The sequence below is a fragment of the Mustela erminea genome, chromosome 1, assembly GCF_009829155.1.
Source record: "Mustela erminea isolate mMusErm1 chromosome 1, mMusErm1.Pri, whole genome shotgun sequence".
Taxonomy (NCBI): domain Eukaryota; kingdom Metazoa; phylum Chordata; class Mammalia; order Carnivora; family Mustelidae; genus Mustela; species Mustela erminea.
In genome coordinates, this window is record NC_045614.1 from 207,184,076 (window position 1) to 207,205,057 (window position 20,982).

A 20,982-nucleotide genomic window follows, 5' to 3' on the forward strand; every position below is an offset into this window, starting at 1 on the left:
TCGCTTCCTCCGAACCCGGCCCCCTGTGGTGTCATTCGTGTTGCAACTGGAACATTTTGAGCTCTCCCTGGGCACACAGGAGGATGGAACCTTCCTGCTCCCTTTCAAGTTCAGTGTGGCCAAGTCATGGCTTTGGCCAATGAATCTGAGGAGAATGGACATGTGTCATCACTAAACACAAGCCCGATTCACTCCCATTCTGGTCCCTCTGCTTACAGTCGTGGAAGCCATGTCAGGATGAACCTTCTGTCAGCCTGGGTTCCAGAGAGTCCGGGACAAACACGGCCTCAGAGCAGTATCTGTCAGACACGTGGCAGAATGAAAAGGAGATATGAGGGCTGTACCTTCCTACAGAATAATCTAACCATCCTGACTGATGCAAGTGAAAATCCCACTTCAGTGCTTCTCGAGGAGTCTATGTACCACACTTTCAACCACAAGGAGAGCCATAATCTGATAGGTTCTGTACAACAACAGCCTCTTCCTCTCTTTAATGAAAGCGGGATCCCTTCTTCCCTCCACCTTTGAGGATCTCTGCCACACTCAGCCAAGGGCAACACACCCCCATTCTGATGCCGGAGAGTTTATGTCTGCATCCCCGTTAGGAAGTGGAAGCACCTGGCTGGCTCGATCGATGGAGCATGGGCGGTTCTCGATCTCGGGGCTCTAAGTTTGAGCCCCAGGCTGGGTGCAGAGATTACTTTAAAAAAAAAGAGTAAGTAGAAAGAAAGACCGAAACTAGCCGAGAAGCGAAGGAGCCTTTGAAAGATGTATATTTAAATTTGGCAGAGCAGCTATCCTGAAGTTTATTTAAAGAAAGAAAGATGGTGGTTGCCAGGGGTTCGGAGAGGAGGCGAGCGGGAGCTCGTGTTGCAAGTTTCAGGTCTGCAAGATGAGAGGAGTCTGCAGATGGACGGCACTGACGGACACACCCCAGTGCGAACCTACTTAACGCCACCAAATGTCAGCGCACTTACAGACAGTTAAGATGCTATGTCACGTGTACTTGACCGCAATTAAGACTTTGAGAAATACACAAGGGCGCCTGGGTGGCTCAGTTGATTAAGCATCTGCCTTCAGCTCAGGTCATGATCCCCGAGTCCTGGGATCGAGTCCCAAATCAGGCTCCCCCTGCTCTGCGGGGAGCCTGCTTCTCCCTCTCCCTCTGCCTGCCACTGCCCCTGCTTGTGCGCTCGCTCTCTCTCTCTCTCTCTCTCTCTCTCTGTGCCAAATAAATAAATAAAATCTTCAAAAAACAAATACACAAAAGCACCAAGCCCTACAGCCTAGAGAAAGAGAGAGAGAGAGAGAGAGACAAGTCTGCCTATAGCTTTATGGAAAATGTATCCATCAGGCATTTTAACCATTAAGTATGCATCAAGCGTCCAACCTTCTCCGGAACCTGTTAGTGGCTGAAGGCAGTTCCATAAGAGAAAACTTCCGCTCCTGCTGTCCTGTCTCAACAACACAGCAGGCTCTGCCTTTCTCTATCATTCAGCTGAGTCTATTTCTAAGAAGCACAGTTCCCTAAATGAGCTTTGTGAAAGGGCTGGTCCATTCCCAGGGGCACACCCAGAGCTATGTGTCCAGGAGAAGGTGGGCTAGGTCCACCCTGACTGAAGTCAGCATCGAGTTAAGCAGAAAACCTGTGTTAACAGTTCCCGGCAGTTTGCAGAGCTGGTCACGGCAGACCACTAACTTGAGAGACTGTTGCCCAGGACTTAAAATCTGACATGCTAGCAAAAGCTTTTCAAAACCGCTACCTTTGCATTGCCTTCTTGAAGCAGGCAAGTTTGATTAGGGACATTAGGTCCACTAAAGGGCCCTCTGTCAGAATCCAGGGGTCAAAGGGCAGGAAGGAGAGACACCCCCCCCCACCCCCACTCCTGTCACCACGGTTGTGATTTCCTCCACACTCATCTGCCTCTATTAAACAAACAGCAGCAGACAGGTAGCAAAACTGAATTTCCTGATTCTTCCTTTGCCCTCTGGAGATGCTATAAATACTGTACAAAGTTCAGTGAAGGGAATAAGCAAAGTTCTTGCCAACAGAGGAATATAATCAGCAAAAAATGCATTTTGCATAAGAGCCCCTTTGAGTGCGGAGTTAAGATGAAGCTTAGGGCTTCATTATGTATTTAAATAGCTCCAGCTTCAATTACCCAACTGAATGGAGGATACTCAGTGATTTCAGATAATCAATGGTTTACGTGAGTGGCAGGAAAAGGGAAATTCATTTTAAACGAGAGAAATACTAGGGAATATATGCCAGATCTAGGAAACTAAAATTTCAGATAATTTGAGTTTATAGAGGCACGAGAATAATTGTCAAGTAGGTTGAACTTCTTTTTTTCCATTTAAAAAGAACCAAGAAAAGGGGAATAAAGTTAGGTGTTTTTAAGAGGTTAGCAGGGAATGAAGTTCCTATGTGAATTCTTGAAAGTCTTTATTTTTTCTATTTTTAAATCTTATTTATACAAGACTTAAATAAGCTGTCATTTTAAAAATTTCCTTAAGTAATAAAAAGGGGCTCAAATCCAAGACACCGGGATCAAGAGTAACAAGCTCTACGGACTGAGCCAGCCAGGTGTCCCAGTATCCCAGTACCATCTTTACCATCTGCAAAGAGAACTTAATATGAGGCTCTCCTCATCCACTGCACAAAGTCATAAAACTGGGTACCACCCCCCACCTCGTACTTCCTCCTCTCCCTACCCCCTCACCCACCTAAGGTAAATTCTTTGGAGAAGAGAGGGTCCAGAATCTAGGAAGAGGGGCACAAAAGGAGGAACTGTTTACTGCAAACGGGAATCAATGGAAGGCTGCCCAGAAGATGGCAATGGCAGGAGTCATCTCTGGCAAAGCCGAGGAGCCCCACAGAAAAGACCAATAAACACTGTCAAACGGATACCCCCAACAAAAAGGTCTTACCATCTGTTCATGCTTAAAAGCCCCCCGTAGACGGCACAAACAATATCCGAGCAGTTTTTTGGTACCTCACATTTAAATATGATCAGATCATCAAGGACCACCAGACATGTGATGAACGCCTCTAGCATGAAAGCCAGAGACCGAAGCGCGCAGAAGCCAATGTATCTCAAAGAAAGGGAAATAATGCATGAAGCCCCGAAAATTCCCTGAAAACCCAGTAACCTCCCCAGAGACAGAGACGCAAAGGAATCTAAAGCTATAAACAAATGCACAGGTTACAATGAAAAAGGAACAGGGAGAGGAGGATAGAAAGAGAAAAGAAAGAAGGAGGAAGGGGAGGGGGGAGGGAAGGAAGGAAAGAGAAAAATGGAAAGGGAGGGTGGGCGGGGCGGGGAGAAAGGGAAGGAAGGAGGGTAGGAGGGAAGGGGAGGGAGAGAAAAGGAGCTTTTAGGAATAAAAAGAAAATTAAGATCTCAACAGAAGGCAAACCCCTTTAAGAAGTCATAACCCTGGTGACGGAAAATTATTCTAAAACTTCAAAAGAGAAAATAAAGCACACACAAGATAATCCAAAATGCGACTGGTATGAGACTCTAAGTGAATAAAGGGGAAATGAGTTTCAAACCAAATTCCAAATGCCTCCAAGATAATTCAAGTAAAAGGCAGAATGAAGATATTCTCAAATATGAACCATTTTGTAGGAAGTTATCACAGGTTTATTTGTTTGTATTCCTGAAAAGGAAGGAGAAAAAAGGAAGATGCGCAATCCAAGAATCTAACTACGGTAATGAGGGGAAAACCAGGGTAACTACGCTGCCTGAGGCTAGGAAAAGAGACGGACTGGAGCAGGAGGGTAAAGAGCCAGGGAAAGGCAATCTCCAGGACCCAAAATAGTACTAAGAGACTAGATAATAAGTTGGAGATTCAGAAAATACTGCTAATTAAGCATAAAAATAAGTAAATGGAGCAGAAAACAAGAGGCAGGCATTAACTATAGGAAAAAAACCAAAAAGCTGTTCAAGAAAGGAATATAAAATGATGGTACCCTATTTGGCCCAGCAGCTAATATGGTTTATATGGTCACAGCAGCATGGAAAATCCTAACAGTATAACAGAGATTATTGATTTAATCCTAAATGTTCATATAACCATATACAAATATGAAGAAAGGAGAGAATTCATATATAATACAGCTGAATATTCATCTGTCATCACAGAAAGTCAGTAGCTGATGTCTGAAGTCAATTAAGAAATACTGTAAACATGTTCATGAGAAATGAGGGTAAATACAAGAAAAAAGAAAAACCCAACCCAACAAAAAACCCAGCTAAAATAACTGAGCCTAGTTGCTTTGGGGACCGACCTGAGGCTTGGGGAAGAGGCAGAGGACGAGAGGAGAATTTCACTCTAAGTCTTTTAAGGTTAACTGAATTCTTTAAAACTATGTGCTCATATTGACTTCATACAAATTTAAAATAATGTAAAAAGGAAGACAAATACGGTCAGTAACATATTATTTGGAAAATACATAATAGTATACAGACTATATACTAAAATCTAGCTCAGCCACAATTATATCCCTGCACTGTACTTTTAATATATGTGAGGAGACCTCTGAATACAATAATAGTAGGGCATGTGCCGTAAATGAGTACCAGCCCTGTGTATTCACTTTGTACTTCAACATCCACACTCTCCATCAGTACCCTCCTAAGAGCTAAGCAAATAGGGTCCCGTATTTTGGAAAAAACCCCTTCTGATGCCTGAAAAGGACAGGGTCTGGGAGGAACTCCCCTCCCTTCTCCCTTTCAGGGAGCTTTCTGACCCTGTATCCCATACGTAGCATCAATAAGATAGGCTAAGGAGCTCCTGGATGAGTCTATGCCTAGCAGGTTGTTCCCATCAGCCTATCTGGTATTTCTTTCACTAGACTGCATGAGATGAGCCACCAGAATGGTGTTGACGAAGCTGATCTGGGGTGAAACAAATTCTTTATGTAGATAAAATCTGCCTGGGGCTCCAGATATCTTAGGAGTTCACCCACCTTCACAACTAACCCATGTCAAAACCAACGGTAAGTATTTCTAAAGTGGCTAGCTAGAGGCAGGGAGATGATCTATGGCAATGGGAAAACAGGACTTAGCTACAGACTAAGGCGACATTTAAACCAACAGAGAAAGCAACGACAAAAGGTCCAGTTTGTCTGATCTGCAGAGGAGCATGAAGTTAAGAGGGAAGATCGAATTAGGATCCAAGAAGATTTCAACAAGTTCATTAGAAGCGCAGAAACCACAAACATAAGATTTCAAAGAAGTATATTTAACTTCTGGATTTAGAGTTCTTGAAACATCTATTATAAGATGGAAGAGAACTTGTAAGAGTTAATGTTGTGGGTATGATAAACCACAAGCTCAGTATGAATCAACAGTTTGGTGCGGTTCCTACTAAATTAAGGAACTGACACTAGCGTGGTGAAGAAAATGGGAAGAAGCAGGAACCAAACTGTGGGCAGACTGCGTAGGACTGACCTCACAGGGGACAGGGGGTTGGGTTCCAGAACTATTTACAAGGAAGAACACCAAAGACCTGAATTGTAGGGAGAATGGCTCAGAAACCTTCCAGAGGGAAACCTGAACAGAAAACATGGCACAAGACAGATGAGAGCTGTTTTCAAGCATGTAAAAGGTTAGAAGAAAGAAGAGGAAGAATTGCTTTAGACCTGGAAAACCTATGGAAACAAAGGCAAATGACAAAAGTCACCATAAAGAGTGTATTATATCAACACAACGAAGAACTTGATAAATCTTGGAGCTAACGAGCAAAGCTGATGGCTGAAGAGCTCCAAGCTTCCCAGGAATGGAGGTCATCAGGCAGTGGGCAGGCTGACCAGCTAGCAGGGGCTCTGCAGAGACAGTGCCTAACTTGAAGGCGAGGCTAGACTTTAATCTACTCAAGTTCAAGATGCTAAATCGCCTTTGGAGTCTCTTCTACCAAGTCCACTTGATGCCTCCTTGTGTAAGATAATTTCCAGATTTTTCCCTAATCTGGCTGCCCTGGTTCAGGGCATGTGTGCCAATGACCTTCATCAAGTCTACACAGAACCAGATGTGGTACTTCAAAATAACTGTCTGGAGCCTAAGAGCCTAGTAACACTCAAAGCCTTAGCCTCGTCACCGGAAAGCCACACTCACCTTCTGTAAAGATACTTACTTAAGAGGAGTACAGGGCACTAGACACTTTTCCTTATAATTAAAATGAGAACCGTAACATGTAAAGAGCATTTGCTACCTACAAGACATCTGACTTGGATATTATATCTAACGCCCAATTCGTCCTAATGGTGTAAATACTATTCCTTTTTCACTAATCTCTTTTTAACATCCATGCTATATCCTCCTACAGGTGATTTTCTAAATGATAAGAAAACCTTCTATGGAAAGGCAGTGACCCCTGACAGAGATTTTCTACACTTCTGGAGATACGTCACTGCATATGATTTTGTTTCCGATCAGGCATCATTCTTACCATAAAACCTCCTGAGCTTTTTGGAACTGTACATAACATCCACCAGTAATGGACAGAGGAAGGCCCAATACGAAATTGTACTTAGTAGGTGGTAGGCGCTGGTGCCGGCTTCCAGTTGGAGGGGAGATCTCTAGAAAAAGAGGCAAATGCAGGAGCCATTGCCTCCCTTTGCAGACAGCACAGCAATTCTTCTACCTAAGCTGGCTCTAATATTCAGGCCCATTCCCAACCCCATCCTGCACACAAAACCCCTTTTCTGCTTTCGCTGGTAACACGAATCTCCTTACCATGGGCGGATCTGAAAAACAGCACCAAATCAGCAGCATGCGGGCTCTGTCAACTGTGCGCCCTGAATTGAGCCCCAGGGCTGGAATAACTGCAAATTATTTCCATAATCGTGGTTGATCTCCCTTGCTTTACCCTCACCCCCGACACACACAGATTTCTTTCAAACCTAGCCCCTCTAGAGTCATGTGGATTACAATAAGTAGAAGGTAGAAAATGCCCTCATGGATCCTGAACAGCAGCAATTTCTTCTGAAAAGGTTCATTTTGTGCTCTATCCCACGTAAGTGGCATAAAAATTTCCCCCTAACAAGAGGACATAGAGGTTTTCATGAATAAGGTCCTATGTTGCCACCAAAGAATTTTATTCAGTGTGACCTATTGGATATTTAGATTGTACCAGCAATTTTATGGTCAGGAAGGCATTCCTTTCGAAAAGAATTCACATCAGCAGCGTGTGAGTAAAAGGAGAGTCTCCTGAAACCGATCAGATTAGCCAAGAATGGCCGAAATACTGAAATATTCCCAACGAGTGGCTTAATTCTGAGAATGAGAAACAGGGCCTTTTGACTCTGGTCAGTGACTCCTGCCCATGTTCTTCTTAAATAGTAACAGAAATGGGATAAATAGTATATTTAGACACTAAAAGACTTTAGAGAAAGAGAGGCTTGGTTTGAATCCAGCCAACACTCAACAACTGTCACTTGGCATCTAATTATTACCCATTATAAAAGTCCGAGCTCCACCAAATGGGGAACACAGTCCACGTCAATTGGTTAAAATACAGATAATACAATCCGACTCACTGATTGCTATACGAATTAAATGTGACTTATGATTTCGCTAATATGTGGAACTGAAGAAAGAAAACAAATGAGCTAACAAAACCAGAAACAGACTCATAAATACCAGGAACAAACTGGTGGATCCCGGGATCAGGGGCCAGGGGTGGGGTGGTGTTTAGGCACGAAACAGGTGAAGGGGATTAAGAGGTATAAACTTCCAGTTATATAAAATAAATAAGTCATGGAGATGAAAAGTAAGTACAGCATAGGGAATACAGTCAATAATACTGTAATAATGTACAGTGACAAATGGTAATTACATTTACATACAGAATCGCCAAATCACCTTGTTGTGCACCTTAACTAATAGAAAATGGTATATCAACTATATTTAAGTTAAGAAAAAATTTTTCTAAAGAATTATATGTGACTCACAATGTAAAACACTTTCCAGATGGTGGCATACAATAAGGACTCAGTAAAAGACAGCTGCTGCTATCATATGTTATTATTGATTGTTATTATTAGCAGAGTTAGGCACTCCCTCATATATAAGATATCCAAATAATTAATAAGAAGCTATGCCAGATGCAAAAAAGCAGGTTTTTTTTTTTTTAATAGGATACACAAAGCACTACCCATTAAGGAAAATTTGAGCAATGAGATACATTAAATTTAAAGAGTCAGTAAAACAAAGGATACCTTTAACAGAGTAAAAGGCTAGCCAGAGTAGAAAAAGATATCTGCAATGCATATAATCAAAAGAATTTGAAACACAAAATATGTAAAGAACTGCTATGAATCACTGAGAGACAACCCAACAGAAAAATAGGCAGGAATAAGCCCTTGAAATAAGCCCTTAGCAAAAATGATACTGAATTGGTCATTAAACCCTCAAAAATGTACTCAGCTTCACACAAATAGCTTACAAATGAAAAATAAAAAAAGATCTGACAATAACAAGTGTTAGACAAGGATAAGGAACATCTGGAATTCTCCTAGGCCGCTGATGGGAGCATAAATTATTTCAATCATTTTGAAAACCGTTTGGCAGTATTTACTAAACCTGAATGTGTACATTTAGCTCATGACACAGCAATACCAGTCCTAGGTATACACCACTAGAAATGTGGACAAACATATCCTGAACACAGATAAAAGAGTACAACATTGCTCATTATCCTCCCCCAAACAGGGATCAACCCAAATGCACCTATGGAAAGGTTGCTACACATCCCAGTTAGCCTGAACCTGCTGTAATTTATACCTGTTATCCTGGCATAATTGTTAATGAAGCTGGTATCTCTCTCAAAACCATCTAGTCTCTACAGTGTCCTGATGAGTTTAATCAGTGGAAATGGGAGAGTAAGGACCTTAAAAAAACTACTCCTCTGTAAATTCAGTAACACTGGCAAAAATGGTCAAAATCAATTTTTTCAGAGCCCTGGCAACTAATTAGATCTTGCTGTAACAACGTTAGGTACTTCTACTGGAAAAAGTGATAGCTGAATCTCAGTAAGAATAGCAAGTTTTGAGGATATTCTGGTTTGCCATATTCCCATCTTCAACTCCCTACCTACACAATTAGGTGAAAAAGAGCAGTCTAGCAATCACTGAAGGCGGGGCGGGGTGGGGGGCAGTGATGAGCTCCCACAAAACACCATTCTCAGAGAACTGCCATTATTTGACCTGACAGTTCACAGGAAACCCCCATTCACAGGGCTTGTTCCTATTTTACCGCAGAACTCACATGTGCAGATAGTCTTTATCCCAAGGGGAATTTGTAAAAATAATCAGTAACAACTGTTTAATATCATAGCTGCCTGAGCCCGTGATGACAGTTGAGACAAAAGAGGTAGCTGACCAAGAAACTTTTTAAAAAGCTGGGGAATAAGATATGAATTCATAAGATATCCATAGTTCAGGGAATCTAGAAAGTCACATACATGTATAGGACTGTAGACACATCCACAAAACCCCAAGAAGGCCCTATGCTCACCCCTCTAGCTGACCTGGAGGCTCTGTGCAAGCAGACACGAAGGCTAAGGCAGAGCCGTTAATTAGCTCCCTGAGTGCTGAAGACATAGAGATCCTTGGGGAAGACTAGAAGTCTGTTTCCAGGAATCTAAGGAAATCTCTCCAATCATAAGCTGATTACTAAAATAACTGAGAGCAGAGGCTTCAGTGGTCACACATGACAAAGAATAAATATTTTAAAGATTTCAGGAAAGTCACTTAACAAAGAAGCAGCAGTGACAACAATCAGTATCAGCAAACCCTGGGGGTGAGGGTGGGAAGATCTGGTTTTAAGAGTCACCACATTAAATTCTCCAAAATATAGTTTTCAACCACGTAAGTAAGAAACATGCAAAGAAACAACAAAGCATGGCACATACACAAGAAAAGAAGCAGTCAATAGGAACCGTCCCTAAGCAAGTCCAGATGGTAGCTTGCTAGACAAAGACATTAAATTAACTATTTGGAATATATCTGAAGAACTAAAGGAAATCATGTCTAAAGAAGTAAAGTATCAGAATGATATCTCACCAAATAGAGATATCAATAGAGAAATTTAAAGAAATTTTTTTCAGAGAACCAAATATAAATTCTGGAGTTGAAATGTAGAATAATTGAAGTGAAAAATTTATCAGAGGGGCTGGACAACAGGTTTGAACTGGCAAAAAAAGAAATCTGTGAACTTGAAGTAGGTCAACTGAAATTATCCAGCCCATGAAACAGAACAAAAAAAGAATGAAGAAAGATGAACATAGTCTCAGAGACTTGCACCATCAAGTGCAACTAATATAAACATAATGAAAGTCCCAGAAGGAGAGAGAAATGGACAGGAGGAGTCTTCAAAGAAATTATAGCCATAAACTTTCCAAATGTGATTTGGACACACACATCCATACATCCAAGAAACTCGATGAATGCCAGGTAGAATAAAGAGAAAGAAATTAACACTTAGAGACATACCATAAACTGTTTAAATACAAAGATAAAAAGTAGCAACTGAGAAGCAACTCATCTAATTCATGTGTTTTTCATTTTAAGTAGGCTCCACCCCCAACTTGGGGCTTGAACTCATGACCCTGAGAGTAAGAATCACATGCTCTATGGACTAAGCCAGCCAGGTGGTCCCAAGAAGCAACTCATCTATATAAGGGATCCTCTTAAGAGTCAAAGTTGATTTCTCATCAGAATCCATGGCCAGATGGCAGTACAATAATATTTTCAAAACACTCCAATTAGACTGTCAATCAAGAATTCTATACCCAGTAAAACTATCCTCCAAAAATGAAGGAGAAATGACATTCCCAGATAAACAAAAGTATCCTCGCTTGGATGATAAAATACATATTCCCTCTACCCAACTAGTAGGCTGCATGTGTGTATGTGGGTGGAGGAGTGGCTTACAGGGCGTTAGAAATTTGTTTCGTGACTTAGATGGTAGTACATATTTACTCTGTGATACTTCATTGAGCAATACATTTATGTTTTGTACACTCTTCTTTATGTTTTATGTCACTGATTTAAAGCAAGAAAAAACATGCTCTCTGCCTGTTCACAAAAAAAAAAAAGACCACCTTCTTACTTTAATGGCCCAAAAGGAAATAACTTAATGGCCAGATCCAAAAACTCAATGAAATAACCTATTGCTCTTTTCTATGCCTTTTATCCAGATCTGTCTTCTGCATGGAATATTCTCACTATCCATTTCAACCAATTCATCCTTATTCGCCCTTTAACATTAATGGTTAGGCTTTCCTACTCTACAAAGATCTATCCATATGTCTTTTTCCCACAACACATGGGAAAATTTTAAGAGTAGGAACTATGTCAAAATCTTCTTGTTCTCAAAAGCACTGTGCGAAGCATGTAGGAAGCAGATAGTAAAAGTTGGAGGAATTCCTGCATCATGGAAACACATGAAGGAAGTCCTCCTAACTAACACAACCAAAAGTTCTGGTAGAGTGCATCATAACCAACCAAACCCAAATAATTCCCTACAAAATTAAATGCTAACCCTGAAGGGATTAGCAGGTTAGTATTTGTTTTTTTTTAAACACAATTAACATGCAAACTTCAAGAACACTGGGTACAAATTTCTGATAAGATGAGGAAGAGAAATTATCTGGGTATAGCTAGTCATTTCTGGGATGTCATTATTTTACTTTATGAGTAATATTAGAAGAGAACATTATGGTACAAAATTTTGACAGCTCAAATAATTTCTAAATTAAAGAATTCATCATCTCTTTCTAAGGCTCTACATGAACGGCATTGAGATTACACCGACAAATCCTTCAACAGGCAAGTGACGAACAGGGCAAGTTTCTCAAAGTCCACTCATGTTCTTCCCTGGGCTTCCCTTGGAACACTCTGGGTGAGTTCTCTCATTTCAATGTAAATGTGTATTTTGTCATTGATCACTCTTGTTTCTATAGTGAAAAAATGATAAAACCCAGCACTGAAAGGAAAACAGGGTGTGGGGCACATAGACCGGAGAGGAAGATGGCTGGTTCAGAGGTTTGAAACGTCCCAAAAGGAAGTGCCCCACAAACCTGAAAGAGGAAAGCGTCACCCAGGGAATTGCTGAGGCAGAAGACGAAGTCCTTTTTGGGGTGCTCGGGCACAGCCTGGACAATGCTGTTCTCCACCCAGACAGCGTGCTTGGGGATGCTGTTGTGGTCTATTCCAGACCTGCCGTCGCTCTCGTAGAAAAAGAGTGTGCACCCTGAGAAAACAAAACAGAGGTCCGTGTGAGTGGTCGGTGCCTGTACAATGAGAATTCAGTGGTGGAAACTATTGCTCGTGTCCTGTCGAAAGGGGAGGGCTGGAAGTGAAAGCATGTGGAAACCCAGAGAGTACACAGAAAGGAGCCTTGCTTGTACTGAAATCTTAGATGGACTGAGAGAAAGGAAACGATTCTTTTTTTTTTTTAAAGATTTTATTTGAGAGACACGGAGAGAGAGAGCGCGCGCACACGCGCGCGTGTGTGTGTGCATGCATGAGTGGGGGGAGGGGCAGAGGGAGAAGCAGGTTCCCGTTGTGCAGGGAGCCTGACGCAGGACTCAATTCCAGGACCCTGGAACCATGACCTAAGCCGAGGGCAGACGCTTAACCGACTGAGCCACCCAGGCACCTCAAAAGGCAAAGATTTCTTAAATCCCAGTTTCTCAACCCATGCACATCCTCAACTTCTTTAAGACCCTCACTTTCTGTTTTAGACTGCTCTGTTACAGACATATGGGGTCTGTAAAACAGCAGGTTCTTATGGCTCCTCTGGCCAGTGGGAGTGGCTAGAACCCCAGCTCCACAGGTCAGAACGGCAAGTTCCACAGTGTGAGGCCCGCCAGTCAGTAGAAAACCACTGGAGTCCCTTCCAGATAGCTCCCGTGATGTATAACCAGGAGATACAATTAACTGGGTTTCTTGGCTCTGCCCTTGGAGAAAGCCATTTATAGTATTAGCTTTAGGTGTTTTAAGGATAAGGCAAGAAATGATAGCTTTTCGAGCTCAAGTATGTTCTATAAAATGTTCTTCTAGAATTAAACCATGTCCCTGTTCCTCCCGAAAGAAGGTATGTCATGGCACACGTATCAGGGGCTGCCGGATCTGGAAGCCTGGTCCACACTTACTTGCGCCATGAAACTAGCGAGGCAGTCACAGTAAAAACCTCTCCAAAATTTGTGGCAAGGTGGGTTTAGGAGACTCTCTCCATCATCACCTAAACGTGAGGCTCACCTCAATAGTAATTACTAGCTGAACATTTACCGTCAACTCATCAAAACCAGTTTCAGGGGAAGCCTGGGCCCCACTTTATGACTCTTTCTTAACTCTGTCAGTTTTCAACATCTCAACTACCAGCAAGGGCCATGCCTTATGTGAACAGCAAAGTCCTTGAAAGTGCAGCTACCATATGAGTTTTCATAAAGCGAATTTGCTTCTATGTGATTAGCAATGTACAATGATGGGGATCAATGGAGAAGTCCCATGAGTTCAAAGGCAGTGTCTCCCAGCCCGCCGTATTTCACATCTGTAGGTTAACAGCTGCTGAAGGCAAATCCCCGAACTCAGCTGAATGCTGTGTCCACTCGCATCACAATTTTTCCCTTGGCAGAGTCTCCCCAAAGCCTTCCTTACCAGTCCTGTCGTATGGTGCTTCTGAGCTTTAGGATTTCTTCATCACTGTCCTGGTCTCAAGAATTCAGGAGTTTTGATTCTTCTTTCTACCCATAAGTTATATTTACTTTGTTTTTTTTTTGTTTTGTTTTGTTTTTTTTTTTAAAAGGTGAAGTCCCACGTTTTCCAAAGCAGTCATTGTTAAAAAGTAAGATGTGAACTACTGAGTATTTTTAGCAGGGTATTTAGTTTTCCATCTATCTTATCTATCTATTTAGTATTGGGCTAAAAAGTTGCAAACATATAATTTTGGGGGGGACCTTTTTTTTTTTTTAAGATTTTTATCTATTTATTTGACAGAGAGATAGAGACAGAGCACAAGTAAGCAGAGCTGCAGGCAGAGGGAGGGAGAGAAACAGGCTCTCTGCTGAGCTGGGAGCCCGATGCAGGGCTCGATCCCAGAACCCTGGAATCATGACCCGAGCCGAAGGCAGCTACTCAACAAACTGAGCCACCCAGGCAGCACGCAAACATATAACTTAAGGACGTACCTATTAAGGAGTCTGTCCCAACCTTATTTTTCCCATAGTCCCTTTTATTCTGAAGATCTCAAGTCTTTTCAGAAACACATACAACACACTGCAGAATCTCCTGTACCTATTTTCACTTCTTAAGTTAGCACAGATTCAGAGATAATATAGGAAAGAAAACGGGAAGGGGATGCTATTTTCCTCCAAATCGGAGGTTCTTGAGGTGGGAAAAACCCTCAATTTTGCCACTGAGGTCAAGGACATCTGGTGGCATCTGGAGACATTTTTGTTTGTCACTGGGTATGGGGGGAATGGGGCAGGTGCCACTGGCATCCTGCAGGTGGAGGGCAGAGATGCTGCTAAACATCCTGCCGAGCCCCAGAGAGCATCCCGACAACAAAGAATTATCCAGAAAATGTCAATAGTGCCCCTGTTGAGAAACCCTGCTCTCCTCTTTAGGACTAACACGACACTAATGATTAGCAGACTCTGAACAGACAAGGAGCAACACAGCTGTACCGTAGGCTGCGGACAGAGAAAGAAGCCAGTGGATCATGAAGAGGAGACATCCACAGAGCCTGACGTGTGCAAATGTGGAACATTTTACGGTCTTCTCAAATTGCTGTTTTTGTAATTTTGTAATTTTGGTTTACAATCACCCCTGACAGTAGGTGGTTAAACTTGGTTAAAATCGTTAAAATGTACTCTCATTTCCTGCCTGTTTCGGTGTGAAGATTAACACGAAGCAGCAAATCCCGGAAGCACGTGCTTCCTGAAAGCAGTCCGTCTGCCTTCACCCACCCCTGGACGTCTCCTGCATGCTCAGCACTTGCCGAAAGAGACACTCCGGAGACTAATTCTAAATGAAATCATTTTTTAAAAAAATTAATTACTCTGCCTAAAGTGGCAGACTCTTTAGAGAAATCTACCCCCACAACTCCCAGGTGCTCTCTGCTTTTTTATTTCTCGATCTCCAGAGTTGCCAAGAAAAACACAGCAGCACGCTCTGCCTTTGAGTGGCAAGGACCAGGCCCGAGCATGTCGATCTATTATGGGAACCTGTCAGGATTAAGAAATGGAGGGCTCGGTGGCTCTGTGTCCTGGGCCTGGAGCCTGACAGACTGTGCCATTCAAATCTGGGTCACCAAGAGCGTGAAGGCTCTCTCTTCTAACAGGCTCTGGAGCCACTGCTCTGAGATGGCACAACCAGGCTTTGAGTATCCTTTATTCTCTAAGGGAACGGTGGAACCAAACGATGTCTCTTCCACGTCCCAAGTGAAAAAGCACCTAATTATTGTTAGTCTACGACACTAACATTGGTGTCTCAGCTGTAGCAATCACCTGGGAAGCTTACTTAACACACAGATTCACAGCCTGTCATGGGCTGAATTATCTCGCCCCAAATTCCTAGTTGAAGTCCTAACCCAGTAATTCAGAATGTGACTGTACTTGGAGTTAGGGTCTCTACAAATACCTTTATAAACTGAGGTCAGAGGAATGGGCCCTAATCCAATCTGACTGCTAACCTTCTAAGAAGAGGGAATTCGGACACAGACGGGCAGATGGGGAAGGCCAGGGGAAGATACTGGAAGAAGACAGCCATCTAGAAGCCAAGGAGACAGATGTCTCACCAGCCCCACTTCTACCTTGATCTCTTCCAGCTTCCAGAATTGTGAGAAGATAAATTGCTTTCGTTAAACCACTCAAGTCTGTGGTACTTGGTTATCATGGCCCTGATATAGGGCAGAGGGATACACCTTCATTTTTCTGTGGGAACATGGGCCTGGTGGTGAGCTACCTTGACCGCAGGGACTGGATCTGGGAACAGCAGAGCAGGGAGACAGAAAGAACCTGGGACCTGGATGACTCATAGGAAGGAATCACCGTAACTTCAGCCTATGGTGGACGGGAGGGAACTCAGTTCTATCTCTCTTCAGGTACCATCATTGCGGGTCTCTGGGACATGCAGTGAAAACGTCCGGTCTAATTAACAAGCTCCCTTCCTGTCTCACTGAAGTACTGAAGCAACAGTTGGCACCAGCAGTAATGGGACCGACCTACACCTCGCCTATCCTTCAGCGGATGGCCTGTGCATCACTGTGCAGACTCTAGAATGCTCTATGCTTCTAGGATTGGATGTTCTCCCTCTAACCACAGTTAAGGAGATGGAGTATGGAATGGTCTAGAGGGTACACCACACCTGGGAAGCCCAGATGTCTCCCTGTGCTTGTCCTTCATGCTTGTTAACCTATCGAACCTGTCCTGCCATACTTTAACCGGTCTCAAATTTGGTTTGTGACAGAAGGTCTAAGGGGGCTGGCTCCAAGTACTCTCTCAGACACGGAGCACACAAATGGGAGCTTTTCTCCTACGGAGACACATGCAGACATGCACAATAGTATGTGCATGAACTTCTGATGTAGGACAACGAATAGCAACATATAAAAGCATTACACTTACTAATGAAAAGGCAGCCATGTCTCCACATGTGTATGTATCTACACACACACACACACAGACACACACTCTCTCTCTCTCTCATATAGTCGAGTGTGACCATAAAACAGTTACTTTTTCACAAACCTAGGATGACTCAGACATTCTAGTAAGCACTGGGCTGAGCCTCATGAGATTAGTGATATTCTAGCATTTTTAGCCTAAAGAAATGGTCATTTCACAGGATTCAAATGAATGTTTCCCTCCAAAATAGTTATTTTAGGAGGTACTTCCCTAACTTGAATGACTTTTCTTTTCTTTTGGAACACGTCCCTCAAATGAGCTGTCCTCAGAAGCAGCTGTCTATACAAGGAAACTCAATGTGGGATGTTCCTCTAGCTTAACTGTGAAAAAGGAAAGAAAACAAAACAGCGCTGGTGGGGGAGGGGGAAGTGAGGAGTTACCAATAATCAAGGCACAGAAAGATTCAGTTAAGAGAGATGATCACGGGGTACCTGGGTGGCTCAGAGGGTTAAGCCTTTGCCCTCAGCTCAGGTCTTGGTGTCAGGGCTCTGGGATCGAGTCCCACGTCCGGCTCTCTGCTCGGCAGGAGCCTGTATGCTCCCTCTCTCTCTACCCATCTCTCTGCCTACATGTGACCTCTCTCTGTGTCAAGTAAATAAATAAAATCTTTAAAAAAGAGAGAGATGATCACATTCTAGAGATCTGCCCTAGGGTCCACGACAGGGTCACACCTAAATTTTTAAGAGGGAAGATTTCATGCTAAGTATTCCCATACTTACACAACTGGTTAAAAGTAGTATAAAATGCACACCCCACGTCCTCATAAACCATCGGGGGCGCAGGTGCACCCTGACGCGCAAGGTTCCTCCCGCACAGGAGGGCGGGGCGCTCCCCATCCTACCTTTCAAGGACACCCAGTAGTGCTTCCACTTCCGCCGGGTGGCCGACTCCACCTTCTTGTTCTTCTTGTGCACCAGGAAGTTCTTGACGGCCAGCGCCCCGGCCTTGCGCACCGTGCCCTGCGCGGCCGTGAGCAGGATGTCCGACTGGCCCGGCGAGCTCAGGGTGCCGCTGCTCTGCTCGTCGCTGTGCGCCGAGCCCGCCTCCTCCAGGCTCTCGCTGTTGGTGGTGCTCATCTCCAGCTCCCGGCGGAAATTCTCGTACACCCCCTGGCGGGCCGCATCCCCGGTGGAGCTGCTGCCGCTGTCGCTGCCCACAAAGGCGCGGCCGGTGGGGGGCGAGTAGCTGGAGTTGGTGGCATTGGATCGCCTGGACAGGAGGTCCGTGTCGGTGGTGGCCCCTTCGATCCCACTGTCCGCGAACTCACTGCCCTCGCCGGCGTTAACATCCTTGGGAGCAGAAAGTGACAAGAGGAAGACATGCATCAGGACGAGAGGAGAGCCGGGGACTCGGCAGCCGGCAGAGCTGCAGGGAACCCACACGGCACCGCTGCTCCCCAGCCTGGCACAGACCAACTCCTCCCCAAACCCCAGATCCGCACAAACCCAACCTGCCGGAAAACGGCTGGGAAGGGTAGTTGGGGGGGTGACGGGGGCCGTTAAGTCACCCTGGCATGAATGCAAACCATCCCAAACATTGAAGAAATATGTATTAAAAACCAAGGAACCCTTCCAAGAGCTTATCATTTATCTGACTTAGATAATCAACTAACTGGCAGATCAGCTATAGATGCTCCCACGGCCATGCTGAGAGAGCTCAGCTCCCTGACCCTCATCAGCCTGCCCCAAACTCCAGGAAATTCTGCAGGCTGATTAGCTGTGGCAGAGGTAGGGGGTAACAATGGGTAACAAGGTCTTTGCAGCCAGTACGATTCCATAAATCAATCAATAAATAACTCGGTTAGGAGTCTGTTTTATAATGTGGCGACTCAAAAGATCACTAGCGCACAGCCTCACCCACTCACCCAGCAAGGACCCAGGTCCCAGGAACAGGCAAGAGTCCTCATGCTGTAATCAGCGTCCCTTCTCGAAAACAAGCAGCCTCTCACTCTGCATTGAGCTAAATAAGTCTGTGGGGCCCACAGCTCCAAGGCAGGCTCTCCAATTACCTTGCCCTTTCAAAGCCAGCAAGCTCGGAGCCCCAAGCAGGCTACTCACTGCCCCTGGGCCAAGTGACAGCTTCCGGCAATTGCCAGCATGCCGGGGTATCAATTCCCAATTTAAAAACATCTGGAAGTTCTGGAAGTTCCAAAGCACTGTCCCCGCTCTCAAGCCTAACATTTCGGGGACAGAGACAGATCTGTTCTCAAATAAGAACCTTAATTGCTCCAAAGGGCTACAGGCATGTCCATAAACAATAATTAAATAATGGCAGTAATCAAGGAGGGATAATGTCAGCAATACTAGACAGGACAGCTCAACTGTCTTATGGATAAGAAATCAGACTGATTTTTCTCAATAGAAGAGAACAGGTACACGGGCATGACACAGAAAGTAACAAAGTAACACACGGTTTGGGGATTTCACCACTTTTTCAGCCTTCAGTCTCAGAAGCAGCCAATTACGGTTCGCAAATGTAAAAACAGACTATTCTGAGTTGACATAAAAATAAAATCTCTGGGCTCAAATATTTGCTGAGAGGCCACGGGGCAGAATGAACCAAGCCACACAGCGACACGGTCCTGGGCGAGGCCCGGACAGCTGCTGGACCTTATCTCTACCCATCTCACTGGGTCCATTCTTAAGTGAGGGCCTCAAAATTCACTTCACCTTCGTCATCAAGAGACACTAAGCGAACGACTAAAAGGTGGGCAGAGACAGACGTGACAAGCAAGAGTAAGACAAATACTGTATGATTCACTTATAGGGGGATCCAAAAATGTCGAATTCATAGAACGGAGAGCGGAACAGTGTCTGTCAGGGATGGGGAGGGGGGGAGATGGCGGCCAAAGCAGGGTACCAACTTTCAGTTATGAAAGTTTCTAATGTCTAGGAGCGCCTGAGCGGCTCAGTCACTGAAGCGTCTGCCTTGGCTCAGGTCATGCATGTCTCAGGGTCCTGGGATCGAGCCCCGAATCGGGTTCCCTGCTCAGCAGGGAGTCTGCTTCTGCCTCTCTCCCCACTCGTGCTCTCTCTCAAATAAATAAATAAAATCTTTATTAAAAAAAGTTAAGTTCTAGGAATCAAATGTGCAGCATGGTGGGGACTGAAATTTGCTAAGGGAGTCTCTTAGGTGTTTTCACCACACACACACACACACACACACACACACAAAGGTAATTATGTGCGGTGATGCATGTGTTAATTAACTTGATTGTGGTAATCATTTCACAATGTATACATATATTAAATCAGAACACCGTGCACCTTCAAAAAAAAAAAAAACCCACAATAAAGAGAACAGTGTGCAAAAGGAGGAAAGTAGGGGCGCCTGGGTGGCTCAGTGGTTTCAAGCCTCTGCCTTCGGCTCGGGTCATGATTCCAGGATCCTGGGATCCAGCCCTGCATCAGGCTCTCCACTAAGCAGGGAGCCTACTTCCCTCTCTCTCTCTGCCTGCCTCTCTGCCTACTTGTGATCTCTATCTGTCAAATAAATAAATAAATAAATTTTTTTAAAAAAAAGGAGGAAAATAATGGATCTGGCCAATACTACCTTTGACAGGTGTTCAAGGTTAACTGGGAACCCCTCTCTACTACCTAAAACTGTTTTCAAGAAAGAAAGAAAAGAAAAAGCAAGGAGGGAAAACAGAAGCAGGAAGGAGTTAGGATAGCTTCAGAGGACCAGCTGCATTTCCAATGGAGTTCAAACCCCTCGGATTTCAAGGGGATTAAAGGCATACCCTAGCAAATGCCAGTCCCATCACTTTGCTATCTGCCATTCCACCGGGGCCATGAAGGACCCAGATCCAGTGCCCTATATAAAAAGAAAAACCAAAGGTGCCCAGGTGGCTCAGTGGGTTGGGCCGCTGCCTTCGGCTCAGGTCATGATCTCAGGGTCCTGGGATTGAGTCCCACATCGGGCTCTCTGCTCAGCAGGGAGCCTACTTCCCTCTCTCTATCTCTGCCTGCCTCTCTGTCTACTTGTGATCTCTCTCTGTCAAATAAATAAATAAAATCTTTTTTAAAAAATAAATAAAAAGGAAAACACAGGTAAGAACTCCCACTTCTCCCGGCAGGAATATTGACCATGTCAATAAAGACGATAAGTAAAATATGCCGTGACTGATGATTCAAGACAACCCTGGGTGGTGGGAGATGAGGTGTGTGTGAATTTCCTAAACAACTGGATTCATTTTCATGGGTCTCAGTCTTTCCCTGGAAGAAAGGAAGGCATCAGTGCCAAGCTCCCCTCTAAGATGCAAAGAGGTGAGAAGCATCTCTG

The 20,982-nt window shown here is 44.1% G+C and overlaps 1 protein-coding gene across 10 annotated transcripts in view; it reads right to left on the reverse strand.

Moving 5' to 3' along the window:
• The window catches only part of TIAM1 (TIAM Rac1 associated GEF 1), a 383,887-nt gene that overhangs the window by 99,640 nt on the left and 263,265 nt on the right, over positions 1-20,982 (reverse strand). For all 10 annotated transcript variants that reach the window (XM_032353687.1, XM_032353692.1, XM_032353699.1 and 7 more), the window contains 2 exons: positions 17,543-17,990; positions 12,091-12,263 (listed from right to left, as the gene is read on the reverse strand). In XM_032353687.1, the coding sequence (XP_032209578.1) occupies positions 12,091-12,263; positions 17,543-17,990 (621 nt within the window). The remainder of the gene's footprint in view (positions 1-12,090; positions 12,264-17,542; positions 17,991-20,982) is intronic.